The following is a 13,862-nucleotide window of genomic DNA, read 5'->3' on the forward strand; positions in this document are numbered from 1 at the left end:
AGCTTCTTGAAGCACTACCCTGGTCTTCTCCCATGGAGTTCAGGGTGGGCAGTTCACACTACTTTAGCAAAGGGAATAGGATTTTCTTCAGAAGTTTCCAGCCATTTTCTCTTACTCCTGCATTACACCTCACTGCTTCCCTAGCTGTACCACTGCAGCTTTTTCTGAGGTTATGCTTATTAAAATGGTCATGTTTAAAAATAAGTTTTCCCCAAGCTGGAAGGAGGCACTGTTTTCTTGGAAGCACTGCTAAAGAGATTTTAGCCTGCTTTGTCCCAGAGGTGAGGCTTCTGCAGTCCTGTTGCAATGCCCAAGTTCGCCCCCCTCTTAACTTTCGACATATGAGTAATGGTACAGTCTTGTAATTGATTTCAGCTGTTATAGCTATGGATGGTTGCCAAAGAAGGATAGTGCATTTCTCCCCTCCACCTGCTTGCATGCTGCTGCCATTTCCTACTACTACCCCTAGCAACTATGCAGATGTGTGATGAGCAAATAGCCTTGCTAATATGCCTGAAAACTTTGTGGAAAAGAAGAGAATGGTTAGTCTTCAGTCAAATAAGCAAGCTGCTCTTGACTCATTGTGCCTGTATTTGTGATCCTGGGGCTGCATGAAGGGAGAGATGGAAAAGTCCAGCAGGAGAATGTGGATAAAATGTCTTGGTGGTTTCGTGCATGTAGATTGGCTTGAGCTTGTGCCAGACTAACACACTCTGGGGTGAATTAGCTGTTTATAAACAGTTGCTTTGGGCTGCCTCTACTGTTACTATGGGTATGGGGAAAGAGGGATGTGTCTGGGCATGATTTAGGTATCGGAAAACTCTGAAGTGTGGAAGTCCCATCACTTCCACCCACCCAGCTCCCTGTGCTGACTCTTTTAGCACAGAAATACATGTTGCTAAGACTCAGTATGAATGCACTGTGAATACATTGGCCAAGCTCAGTAAGTTTGAGAGACTAGTACAGATTTCAGGAATATTAACTCCATACAAGATTCATGTAAGTGGGAGGCTGGACAGAGGACAGCTATTTCATGGTAGCTAATTGGGAGAAAAGCAGTGTTTTATTACATAGCAGGCAGTTCAAAACACAGCAAGCAGATCAAATGGAGAAGGACATTGCCGACAGAGTTGATATGATGTATGGTGCATGGAATCACTTGTTTTATTTCAGAATAAAACCTGGTATCTAAGACTAGAGTGTAATAAATTTCATTTTGAGAAACAGGAAGGATGTCAGCTTTTTCTTTAGAATATTTTCTTTGTAACCTGGGATATTTGTATCTCTGAGGAAAATCCACAATTGTACATTTGAAGGCCTGAACTATAGTGTTGTGTGCTTAAATAAAGATTGGTATGGCACTGTATCAGTGTGAAAAAGCAACTAAGGAGCAAAGTATTAACTTTTTTCTCTCGTATTTTGCAGGTTGAACATTACGGCTTCACACGTACTTGGGCCTTTTCCACTGATGTCTAACACACAGTAGGTGCTCTACGCGGTATTCAGCAGGTCCCACAGCAGCATAGCAGCAGCATAACAGTAGTCCTTCTTTGATACAAGATGGAGGAAACATACAAAGATAGAACTTCATTAATGAAAGGGGCAAAAGATATTGCCAAAGAAGTGAAGAGGCAAGCAGTGAAAAAAGTGAATAAAGCTGTTGAAAAGGCTCAGGATGGCTACACACAGAGGTCCTACAATCGATTCCAGGATGAGGAAGATGATGATGATTACTATGTGCAAGGAGGAAATTATGGTGTTGAAGCTAATGATGATGAAGGATCAAGTGAAGCAACTGAAGGGCATGATGAAGATGATGAAATTTATGAAGGGGAGTATCAGGGCGTCCCCAGCATGGGAGGTAAAGATGGCATGGTGGCCTTAGGTCAGCCTATGAGTGATGAATATAAGGATCGTCATGAACTGGAAACAGAGAGAAAAGCTGATGAAGAAGAGCTAGCACAGCAGTATGAACTGATAATACAAGAATGTGGCCATGGTCGTTTCCAGTGGGCCCTCTTCTTTGTGTTAGGAATGGCCCTGATGGCTGATGGGGTTGAAGTTTTTGTAGTTGGATTTGTGCTGCCCAGTGCTGAAACAGACATGTGTATACCCAATTCTGGATCAGGATGGCTTGGTGAGTAAAGTCCTTTCTCTGTCTTTGTGCTATTACAAGTGCTGCTTACAGTATGCCTAAATATGTATTTGTCAACACCAATGCTTATATAAAAATATATTTGTATTGAATATATATGATCCACAAAGTGCATGAAGAGCTCTATGGATTTAATGAAGATTATAATTTTATTTTTAGACTTTTTTTTCAGTAAGTATAAATAAATTGCTGAAATGGAAGTCTGCACAGTAAAACTTAAGAGCAGAGGGATATATTTTGCTCTCATATACAAGAGTAGACATGCAGATGAAAGAATTAAAAACCAAAATAAAACAAAAAAACAAACAAGAAAACAAAAATACCCAACCAACCAACAATAAAAACCCCAAAACAAAACAAAAACCAAACCACTCTCAGAGTATTGGAGTTCTGCTGGGTTTATACAGGCATAATAAAGAGAAGACGATACAACTGTCCAGAAACATACTACATGGGAGCCACTCCAAGGGCAAAGTGGAATGCAATCTGGGAAATGCAAGAAATTCAGGGAAAATGCTGCCTAGCCTTTTCCTTCTTCTTGTCTTTTACTCATTTTATCCCAATGACTGCTCTCTGGCCATCCGAAAAGTAGAATGTTTATTTTGATTAGGGGGACACAGAATCAGTCAGCCAAATGGCTGAAGAAGAGCATAGGGTATCCTTTTTTTTATCTGTTCAGTTGATGGGGATGGGCTGTGTCTCATCTTGTTGCCTATTCTCTCCCGCAGTGCGGCAAAGAGGCAGGCTGAGGCAGCCTTGTGTGACTTGAAGAGAGTAGCAGTGCTGTGAGCAGGTCTGTGCTTGCTCTCCCTGCATATACTCAGGTGCAGCAGATAAAGCAAGGATCTCATGGGGCAGGGCTATGGAGAAAGGGTGTAGAAATGGTTCCCTGAGGATGAAGGGAGGTAGCAGCATGGGGGCTTTGGATGTGGCAGAAAATGGAGTGTATGTGTGTAGATAAGCAGCTTAGGCCTGAAGGACCCAAGCTATTACAGAAAAGGAGAGTTCTCATAAAATATTTAGGAACCTTTGTCTTCTAGCAGATGCACTGTTTGTTTACTGCATCCTTACAGTGCATGGTTCTGTTGCAACAGTCTCATTTTAACATAATTGATTTAAACTTAAGTCAGTCTCCAGATTTTATTTCTTTGCTCACAATCAATTAGAAGGACCCGAAGATACCAAATGCATCAATATCAGATTCAGAATTTTAGACAACACAAGGCTATTTGTGCTATTTGAGTAACACAGAAGCTTTCTGGGCAGATCATTAAGGCCATGACAGGTTGTATTCTGACATATTGATATGAGCTTTTTGGCTCTATAGGTTTCAATAATGGGGGCTGTAGTTACCCTCATTTATATCTGTAAGCCTCCCTCCATGTGAGAGGATCATGACTGGAAACAGGAGCCGAGTTATCAAATGGCTGAGTCCTTTGAGTCATTCCTTGCCATTTGATCATTTGTTGTTAGAAATCAACTACTCTTATTTGTACAGTACAGTGGTTAAACTTCTAATAAATGAAAATAAATTATCTAAGCTTTTATTGTTAAAGAGGCTGCATACAAATACCCTGTTTGGTACTGTTTTTTTACAAAAAATTACAAGCATTGTATTTGCCATGCTTCAACCTTTGAGTTTTCTGATCTACTTCTTAAAGAAAGAAAGTGCATAAACATGTCTGTATATAGCTATTATGGAGCTCTACTCAGTAGAGAGAAAGAAGAGAAACAAAAACTCCAAAAGGTAACACTACAAAAATATTACTGTGTCAGTGCAGATAGTAACACAGAATATATTTTATAAAATCAGCACAAGCAGAATGTGATTCTGCTACCCAGTACTTGCAGCTGAGAATATCTTTAAACTCTAATAAGCACTTTTTGTAAGTCCTGTTTATTGCTGGAAAAAAAATTGATGGATCTCGACTCCTTTAATTTTTTGTTATTTTTTTTTTCACTGATAACACAGTTTGTTTCACCACACACACACACTCCCAACAAGTTGAACGGTCAAAGTTGTCATTGTTTTCCAGAACAATAACAATGTAAGTGCAGCCACCACATCTCTCTGCAATTAGTTTGTATGGAGTTATGGAAAAAAACAAAGTTATGCAACATTAAGAGGGAGCTTCATGATGCTTACACATTCAGTAGCTAACTTATCCACATATGCAGTTCCTTCCATTTACATTAAATGTTGGACTGGGAAATAAATCTTTTCACAATTAAGATATTCTGAACACGTTAATATTCCTGGCTTCTCCTGTCAAGTTACGAGTGTGGAGAGCATGGTTATAATGCTTTTTCTTTGTTATATGCTTTTTCTTCACTATATAGAACTGAAATTTTCGGGAAAATATATTTTCTAAAAACAGTGTTTCATTCAAACAGTTGTGGTAAGTACTATGGAGGTATCTGGAACTTGGTACGAGAAGTGTTGACACTAAGCTGCCATGAGGCTGCCATGAGGATCTGTAGCCACTTGTTTAGGTCTGACCCATGTCAAGAAGAGCATTAAGGATTTGCCCATTATTAAACATCTTATGATTCTGTCCTGAGGTATATTAGAGTGACTCCACCAATGTCTAACTAAAATTCAGTAAGCTGTTAAATATCACATGGATACGTGTGTATATGTAAATGATGCTTCCTGACAAAATGAAGGAAACTACTCTGGAAGGCCTAGGTGTGCAAGCAATGTATTCTCATGCCTAAAATACAGAAATTGTAATGGATATCCCTGTATCTTCCTTTTGTAATAATGTAACACTACAATTATATTGCCATTGTGATTTCGCATCATAATTACAGTCTAACTGGTGTCTTACAGACAGGCATACATTTTTTTCATAGTTATAATTCCATAATCCAGAGAGCTTTAATGCTGTTAAAATACTGAAGTCATGGGACCAGCCCTAGGTGTTATAGGCTGGAGCTGGTATACATACACAGTGTTTATTTTCCAGGCAATTTTCTAGACTGTTAAGAAACACACTAAGAACATGTTAATTTGTCATTGAAAAGTACTTATTGACTCAGTTGTAAAAAACTGATTTCTCATATACTGTGCCATGATAGTTTACTAGGGAACTTGAGCTAATTAAAAACAAGTGATAATATTCATAGAGCCTACCTGTTGTTTTTTTTTTCTTTTATTTAACAAGACAATTTCCTTGTAAAAGATATTCATAGTTGTTGAGCCATACAGACTGTTTCTTCCATCTAGAAAAGTCAAGTATCTTGATAAATCACTGGTCTGATAATGGAGTTATTGTAAATGTGAGTAGCAACAAACATCTTACTAAGGAAATGAAAGGATTTTCTGAAACCCCTGTTTAATGTCAAATAATGCCTCGATGTAAAAGGTTTCTCTGATATTGTCAGAATTTAATAATCACACCTTTAATAATATTCATAGGAAAGAAAGTGCAGAGGTGATAATTAAGTCTTTTGGACTGAAATAGCTTTCAGTCTGGGACAACAGATGACATGTCTACCCATTCGGCATTGATTGCCTATTTGCATATTACCTGGCTTAATGCAATGCTTTCTACATTTACTCTATTTTAAAAAAACTATGTAACATAACCCAGCATAATTCTAATCCAGACAATGCTTCCTCTTACATGGGAGGAAGTGCTACCCAGAGGCACAGTAGTTGATGCACTTATAAACTCTGCTAAGGATACCAGGTCATTACTGAGCATTTTCCCCCCAGTTTAAAAAATACTGGTTTGCCAGATATTTGCTACTTAAGGTAAATCTGGTTTTGTACAGATCTTTTGCAACAGATCTATATTCAACATGAAACTTGACAATGACAAATACAAGTCCTTTGCCCGGGAGAGAATGACACAAATCATGGGTATAGGCTAGGCACTGTCTTGCTAGGCAGCAACAGCTCTGCAGAAGAGGATATAGGGCTCCTAGTAAGAAATAAGTTGATGAGTCACCAGTGCCTTGCAACAATGAAAGTTAACCACAACCGGGGCTGCATTGGGAAGAGTGACCAGTAACTAGAGAGAAGTGATTATTTTCCTTTGTTACCACAATGAGGCCACATAGAACTAGCCATGGTTGGAAAAGACCTTTAAGATTATCAGGTCCAACCATTTCCCCAGGACTGCCAAGTCCATCACTCTTCTCCTAGCCTATGTGGATTGTCTCTGCATTTGGCAGAAATCTGGAAGTGTGTGACAAAATGTCGGTGACTAAAGGACTGCAGAACCTGAGTCTGAGTGGGCCATTTCATAAATATTCAGGCATCTAATTGCCTAGTGGGATTCTCCAACATGTCTAGGCACCGTCTACATCACTAGACATATTGCATACTTTTTTAGAGGCATAAATATATGAAAAAATCTGCAATCAAATTGTTATTCTCAAACTGGTTTTCATTTTGCACATTTGGATAGGTTTCCTTTATGTAATTAGTTGCTGAAACAACAAATATCCATTTTAGAGAGACTTCTCTTGTAGATGTTCAAACTAAAACAATCTTAAATAAAATTTTATGTTGAGCTTTCTTTGCTGTTCAGTGCTTTTGGTACTCATTCGTTTTAACACTTATTAAGTAGCTGAAAGTTCTCTGTGCAGGCCAGATACAGACACATCATGATTTGAAGGGGAGGAGGAGCTGTCTGGGGATTGCTAATCTCTTTTGAGGACTATGATTTAATATGGAAGCTAAAGGTTTTGGGTTTGCTAACTGATGGTTAAGCAAACATTTTATTAAAAAAATAAATAATCTTTTTACGAATTGTAAATAAACGTATTTTTAAAGCTTGAAAAAAGGCCATGAAAACTAAATGTCTTTATCTTACTTATCAATTATGATTATTCCTTTTTGTGAATTCATTAAACCATTTTTAATCAGCCTTGTTTATTCTACGTTATGTTACACCTGTGGCTTAACTGAAATTCTAACTTCAGGACCAAGTCCAGAATTCAAAGACTGAAAACTCAGGAAGTATAATGCTGAGCAGCAGACTTTCTGTTTTGCATTTCTTCTTAAAATTCAGACATTTAAGACTTTCTTTCTAAAGAAAGTCTACTTCAGGCATCATGGTTTTCTCTCATCTACTTGATTTCAGTAATAGTTTTGACAGCATGGTGCTTCTATATATTATCATACAGAACACATGACACTACTTATTTACAGGTCTGAATTTGAGTTGATTGTCACAAAACTGACCTTACACAGCACTGAAAATTCCTTCTGCTGCTGTGAGTAGATTTTTATGTATTGCTATACAATACTATTCTCTTTTATTGTTCATTATTACTACAGCTCACTAGATACAGGTGAGATATTGTTATATTCCAGTTATTAGCAAGGTACTGGATTTGTGATGACATAATAGACCACAAGTGATGTAAAATAAAGGAAAACCAGCCTCTGCCACTCTTACATTTTACTGTTGTGTGCAGCTGGCTTCTAAAAAGTTAAAACTTCCATGGCAAGATTCATATTTTTATTGTGAAAAGCATGTGGAAGTTCTTTTCTTAAAATGATTTTAGACTTCAGGATTACAGGAAGAGATTCAGAACTAATTTTTTAATGTGAGGTCTTGGCAGTGGTATAAATTTTATTGAAGAGAGCACAGATTTCAAAATGTAAGGCACTTGCATATGGCTTTGAGAATTACTGCATTCACAAGAAATGTATCTAGGTTAAGAATACTTACTGAAACCATAGCAGACCTTTGAGTGTGAGGAGTCTCACTGAAATAGCAGTGAAACTCCATTGCACTTGCAGTTAATACTAGTAATAAATCTTTAGCTATGACAGAAAAATTTAGAAATAGAGCCACAGTCATTGAAATGTGTGCTAAATATTCCAGAGCAAGGTGAAAACTAGTCTGTAGGATTAATGTCTTCTTTCTTCGGAAGGAAATGCCAGAAATACAAATGACATCATGCACGCTGCTCACCTCTGGTATAGTTCCGTTCCCTTGCAATGACATTATTAAAGTGCTCCTACTGCAGTGCTTTTTCTGCTTGCCTTCCAAAACCAATTGTTTGAGTGAGAAAAATTAAAAGAAATATCCTTTTCTGTTATAAGAAGCTACATTATGTAGACCAGTGGATATGTTGGTTATGTTTGTTTCTCTTTTCTGAGGGGAAAACAAGGATGGTTGAGAGAATATGCAGTGTAATCTTTGTCTACTATGAACTGAAGTAAACCTGAAATGTCATGGGCTTGTCACAAGACAGTAACTAGGAGCACAGATTTGAACCATTAATGAAATATTGTGTATTCAGTCCTCTGCACTGTCGCAAGCTCCCACTATAAGCCAGTAAGGTGGTCATAGCTGCCTTCCTTTTCTGAGGTGTTGTTCCCAAACCACCTTACTGAAGCTTTGCCAACAGGGAAAACAGTACCACCATGTCAAATGTCTTTACTCTTTTGTGGTGTTCCTGCATGCAGCTTTACTGAGGAAAACAAGGTGCCAGACACCATTAACTTACATGTTCACTTTAGTTTTTAAGAGGTGCACCATTTAGCAACTTGGGCTAAACATAATATTTCCCTAGCTCAATACCCAGTTTCAGTCATGCAGCTTTAAGCTGAGGAACACAATGTGAGACAACATGAAATGATTGCAATGCAGTCCATAGCTGAGAGTCTTGCTGTTTGCATTCATGTTTAGCACAAACACTGTTTTAACCAATTCACGTTTTGAAAGCTCTGTAAATAATGCAGTAAGTGCTTCTCACTTTTTTCTTTTTTTTAGTTAAATGGACCTAACTATACCTGTGTACCTTGGAACACATCAGAGATCAATCAGTGCATATATAACTAATAAAGTAGTAGGCAACTTTTTGAGCAAGACATAAAATCATGGAATCATAGAATCATATAGTCATAAAATCATAGGAACATAGAATCATAGAATCATAGAATAGTTACAGTTGGAAAGGACCTTAAGATCGTCTAGTTCCAAGCCCCCTGCCATGTGCAGGGATGCCTCACAGTAGACCATGTCACCTAAGGCTCTGTCCAGCATGACCTTGAACACTGCCAGGGATGGAGCATTCACCATTTCATTGGGCAGCCCGTTCTAGTGCCTCATATTTATCACCAGAATATAGCACTCCTTCAAGGTTTAAGCTATAATTTCTTTAGCTGAATTAAGTGAGTTCAGTGGATATTGGGAAACTTGCTTTTATTTAAATGATAAAAATACAACCTGGAATTGGGATAATGTATGTACTTGGGAAGATTGTGTGAGTAGCCAGTAGATACTTGTACATTTGACTGCTTACGGACATGCATTACCACCATGTCAAAGTATGCATATACCTTTTATTTGCACGCAGTATTAAAACTAATTATGTACATGTTGTTATCTTCAAACATCTGTCTCAGAGACTGATTATGTCTAAAATAATTGAAAATCACTGGGCTGTTTTTTTATGTACTACAGGTTATTTTCTGGCTGTACCTATCCCACCACAGATCAGTGATTTTACTGCTTACATCACACAAATCTATAATTTTATAGAAGTGGCCAAAGGAAGGAAATTCCCCCCAAAGGAAAATCCTGAGGGCCATGGTAATTTCACACCTTTAATTCAGCTTCTGCCACCACTTTTTCTTCCCTCTCTCAAATGCCATGGGATCTCTGACTGTTGATACATCATTTTTTAAATCAATGTGTCAAATGAAGTTGTTCAAACATTTTATACATGACGGTGGACTCTCATCCAAAGCCCTGTTTGGTTAATTCTGCAATGGCATTAAGTTATGATCTGCAAGCATTCATTTATAGAAATGTTATCTTCCTTATTTTTGTCGTTTTAGCTTTGTTTTTTTGGGTTTTGCATCTAATGCTGAGCTTTGAATAGAAAGAGAGGACATATCACCTCCTCAGCAAGAAAAGTAAATATTTTCACAGTAAAGTGTTAATAAACTTCATTAAGACATGACATGGAACGAACATAATTTAATGGCACTTTGTTACAGCTAAGTAAATTTCTTCTTATGTCTTTTTTCTGTGGATTTCATCAGTACTCTAGATGGGCACTTAGCTACCACTAGTGTAAATGTTGTTCCCGGGCTCTCTTAAACTAATGACGTTTTTGCCCAACATCTATCAGTCTTTGTTCCAGCCAGTGAGAACAAACCTAAGAGTTTTTAATGATACATAACATATGTCAAGTTATTCTAGTTTTTCTTAATAAGTGTGCTTTCTCATGATAAACAGGTGATGGACAAAGTGTCTTCAAAGACTCACATAAACCCATATATCAGTCAGGCAGATGTTTTTATATGACTTTGGGGGGATTGTAGAAAGTTGGGAGAGTAATCTAAAGTAGGGAAATTAAGAAAATGGTGTAAAGTGACACTGGCTTTGCATCCATAGTATTAAAAAAAAAGGTCTGTGTTCTCAAGGATAGACAAAGGTGGCCCATTTGCAAATTTCTTCATGTCTTGTTAGCTAGACTGAATTTATTTGTTGTATATTGGTTAGCATTCGAGAGCTTCATATGAAGTTGAGGGAATATGGATGAACGTACCCCCTGTCTATTGTCCTCTATATTGCTTTTCTCTGGCATTCGTCAGACCTGCTCTTTTTCACAGAGCACACGTATTTTCCAAATTCACTAGAATTCAGGGCAATTTTCAAGGCTGGTTCTGAAGTTGCCAGGAGCAAGTCTTGTTAAACAGAGATCATGAGCTGATAGATACAGTCATCTAAACAATTTTCCAATTAGTCATTATAATAGTGCCTCTGGCACTACTGTAAATACATAACTAAAAAGCTTGTTTATCATCACCACCACCTGCAGGTGTATTGGCACCATATAGAGGATTATTCTGATCTGTTACTCTTCTTTCCACATTGGATTAGTTAATCTATTTCTTTGACTCTAAATGGGAAAACAGAAAAAAGATGTGGGACCATTAGCAACAAAAGTTTCCTTTACACTGTTGTGTGCTAGCTGAGGTTGACCAGGTCTCTTCTCAGCACTTCAGAAGATGTTTCAGGCCCTTATTAATTTTGGTAACCTGTTCCTGATGAGGTTTAGTGTAATTCAGCATCTTTTATTGAAACCAGTGGAAGGTTGGTTTGGTTTTTGTTTTGGTTTAGTTTTTGGCTTTTGATTTGTATTTTTTTGTATGATTTCTCTTTTCCCACGCTTTCATCTCATTGGAATGAAAATGGCAACAGCCAGTGTATGGATGAAGCAAAATAAAAAATATTTCCTCCCATTTACGAGGAAAGAAGTTTACACAGTGCTGGAATACAGTTATGAAAAGGAGAGTTAATGGTTTGTTAAACCCAGGAGAAATAATAACTGTTAGCTTTAATACTATACACATACCTTTACTAGAAGCCTAGTTTTATTAATTAATTCTTAGCACCATGTGCTTTGATTTCCTGAGTTGGATGCATCTATTATTAATGTAGGCGTATCTACTTTGGGTTTTTTGTTTTAATTCAGCATTAATGAAAAGTTAGCTATATTCATGCACTTACCTGTTTTGAGTCAGAAGAAGTACTAGGCAAATAAGAGATTAACATTCAGGCAGTAAAACGTGCAGCCAAAATGAACAGTTTTGATAGGAAATAAGAGGATTAATGTATATTATTGTGTGGGCAATTTAAACCTTTAGTGAAGTATATTTTTTTACTTTGAAATTTAATTAATCCTAGCACATTGCACCATGCTATGCACTATTCAATCATATGCAACCTTTATAATCATTCTAATTCTCAGGATTGCCATGGGAGTGCATTTCAAATTGCAAAGTCACAGCAATTTCTAGCATGACAGGGTCAATTCAGAGATGGGCAAAGAATGAATTTAGCATCTAAATCTGAGAGTAGAAAAATCCAGAGGAACCTCCACAGTTGCAGTGAAAGAAAACTGGAATTAGTGGTATTAGGACAGCTTAACTAGGTGTGTTTTATCTGAAGCTTGTCTGTTAGGATTTTCTCACTAATGTCAGAGGGAACTATTGGATCAAACGAGAAGATAATGTGAAAATAGTATGTTCAGTGATAGCACATAAGGAATCTGTCAACAGCTTCTCATCATCACCTGGGATTACACTGTTTTTTGATAAAGTCTGTGCTCTATATATTCCATCTTGTAAAATATTGTTTATGTAGGAAGAACGATACCACAGATTGGCTGGTTCTTACAGCCCTGTGTTACTAAATTTGAATGCTGATTGATTGGTTATTTCTGTTGTGTCAAGGAAGTAGTGCTTTGGTCTCTTTTTTTTGTAATGCATGGTTGATATTGCTAGTCAAGAAATAGCAGTATGAAATGGTGTGCTGCTGCTTGTGCAATAGTTGCTACCAGTATTCAGTTTGTAAATAATTCTAATGAAGAAAATGGAAAAGCTCTGATCAATTTTTTTTATTCTGAGAAATCTGGTTATTGACATGAAAACATTCTTAAAGCAGAAGTGATGATGACAATACACTGCAAAGGCTCTGGTTTACCATATTCTTCATTTTTGCTGCCTTATCAGAAAATACAGCTGTGAAGAAAATTTCCCATCCTAGCTAGTAATCTATTACCTGTCACAATCTCTGCAGTTGCTGAGCTTCTTCTATGCATTTATTAATTTATCCAATTTTGATCTGAGGATAAGCAGGAGCAGTTATTCCTTTTGTTATTACAGTGTTTCAATTAAAATACTATCTAAGTACACAGGAAACTCATCTGTTAAGACAGAGTATTATTTCATTAATAAAAATATATGTATCAGTACACCTGCTTGTGTAAGTTCAGATGTATTATAAGGTGAATTTCTTTAGAACTGTAACAAGAATTAATAGCATAGACTCTCAAAGCAAGGTAATACTATATTTTTCAAAATTAACAGATAATTTAAAAGTGCAGAGCTAAATCACCTTGTTCTGAATTGGTCTCATTAGCCAAATGAGAGGAAACATGAAGGCAAAATGTCAACTTTTTTACTGTTGGAATTAAATTAAGCCTTAAACCACTTTAGGTTATAAATTTCACCCCTGAGATACAGGAAGCTAATAAAAAATAGAAATATTAGACACATAAATTTAACAAAAGATGCCAGAGGAAAAAAAATCAGCTAATACATAAATGAAATTTGTGTGAATGATTTTTGTGGGATCTTTTGACTTTAATGTGGGTGGTATTTCCATTATAACACTGGAAAACTCTTGGTCAATCCTTTCCAGCTATGAGTTTTTATCTCTGAAATTTCCACTGGAGTTGCTTCAAGATTTGAAAATATATGCAAGTTGTTTCCCTGGGAAAAAAAAAAAAAAAAAGGGGGGGGGGGAGGGGAAGGAATGTGGTTGGTTCATTGTTTTGTTTGATTTCATGGGAAGGACAGAACTGTTCTCACTTTTCCTTTCCTCCCAAGGAAAAAAAAAGAGTCTTCCTGGCTTATATTTGACCTTTACAAAAACGTAACTGGTTGATGAATTTGGGTAGCCATGCCATGAGACTGTTTTCATTTTAGTCTCAGTGTTAAGTCAAAACAAATATATTGTAGGTATTTGTTGGTCTGAAGTTTTTTTGACCTAAAATTTTGTACTGTCAAATTTTTTATTGCGTTAGGTGCTTTCTGGTTTCTGTATATGCCTGAAGTCCCATTCACTTAGATTCAGTTGTATTACAACTATCTTGGAGGATCCATAGCGGGCTTTTGTATCTACTACCCTTTCTGAATTAAGTTCTAGGGAAATTTGGACTT

At 37.0% G+C, this 13,862-nt stretch overlaps 1 protein-coding gene across 1 annotated transcript in view; it reads left to right on the forward strand.

Annotated features, from left to right (window-relative positions):
* SV2C (synaptic vesicle glycoprotein 2C) overlaps positions 1 to 13,862 on the forward strand; it is a 104,038-nt gene that overhangs the window by 25,801 nt on the left and 64,375 nt on the right. Inside the window, exon 2 of the mRNA XM_057406506.1 lies at positions 1,426 to 2,137. Coding sequence (XP_057262489.1) covers positions 1,561 to 2,137 — 577 coding nt within the window. The 5' untranslated portion in view covers positions 1,426 to 1,560. The remainder of the gene's footprint in view (positions 1 to 1,425; positions 2,138 to 13,862) is intronic.

This window comes from Pezoporus wallicus, unplaced genomic scaffold (genome assembly GCF_028554395.1).
Source record: "Pezoporus wallicus isolate ANWC-B61680 ecotype Strahan unplaced genomic scaffold, APGP_CSIRO_Pwel_v1 contig_2975, whole genome shotgun sequence".
Lineage (NCBI taxonomy): Eukaryota > Metazoa > Chordata > Aves > Psittaciformes > Psittacidae > Pezoporus > Pezoporus wallicus.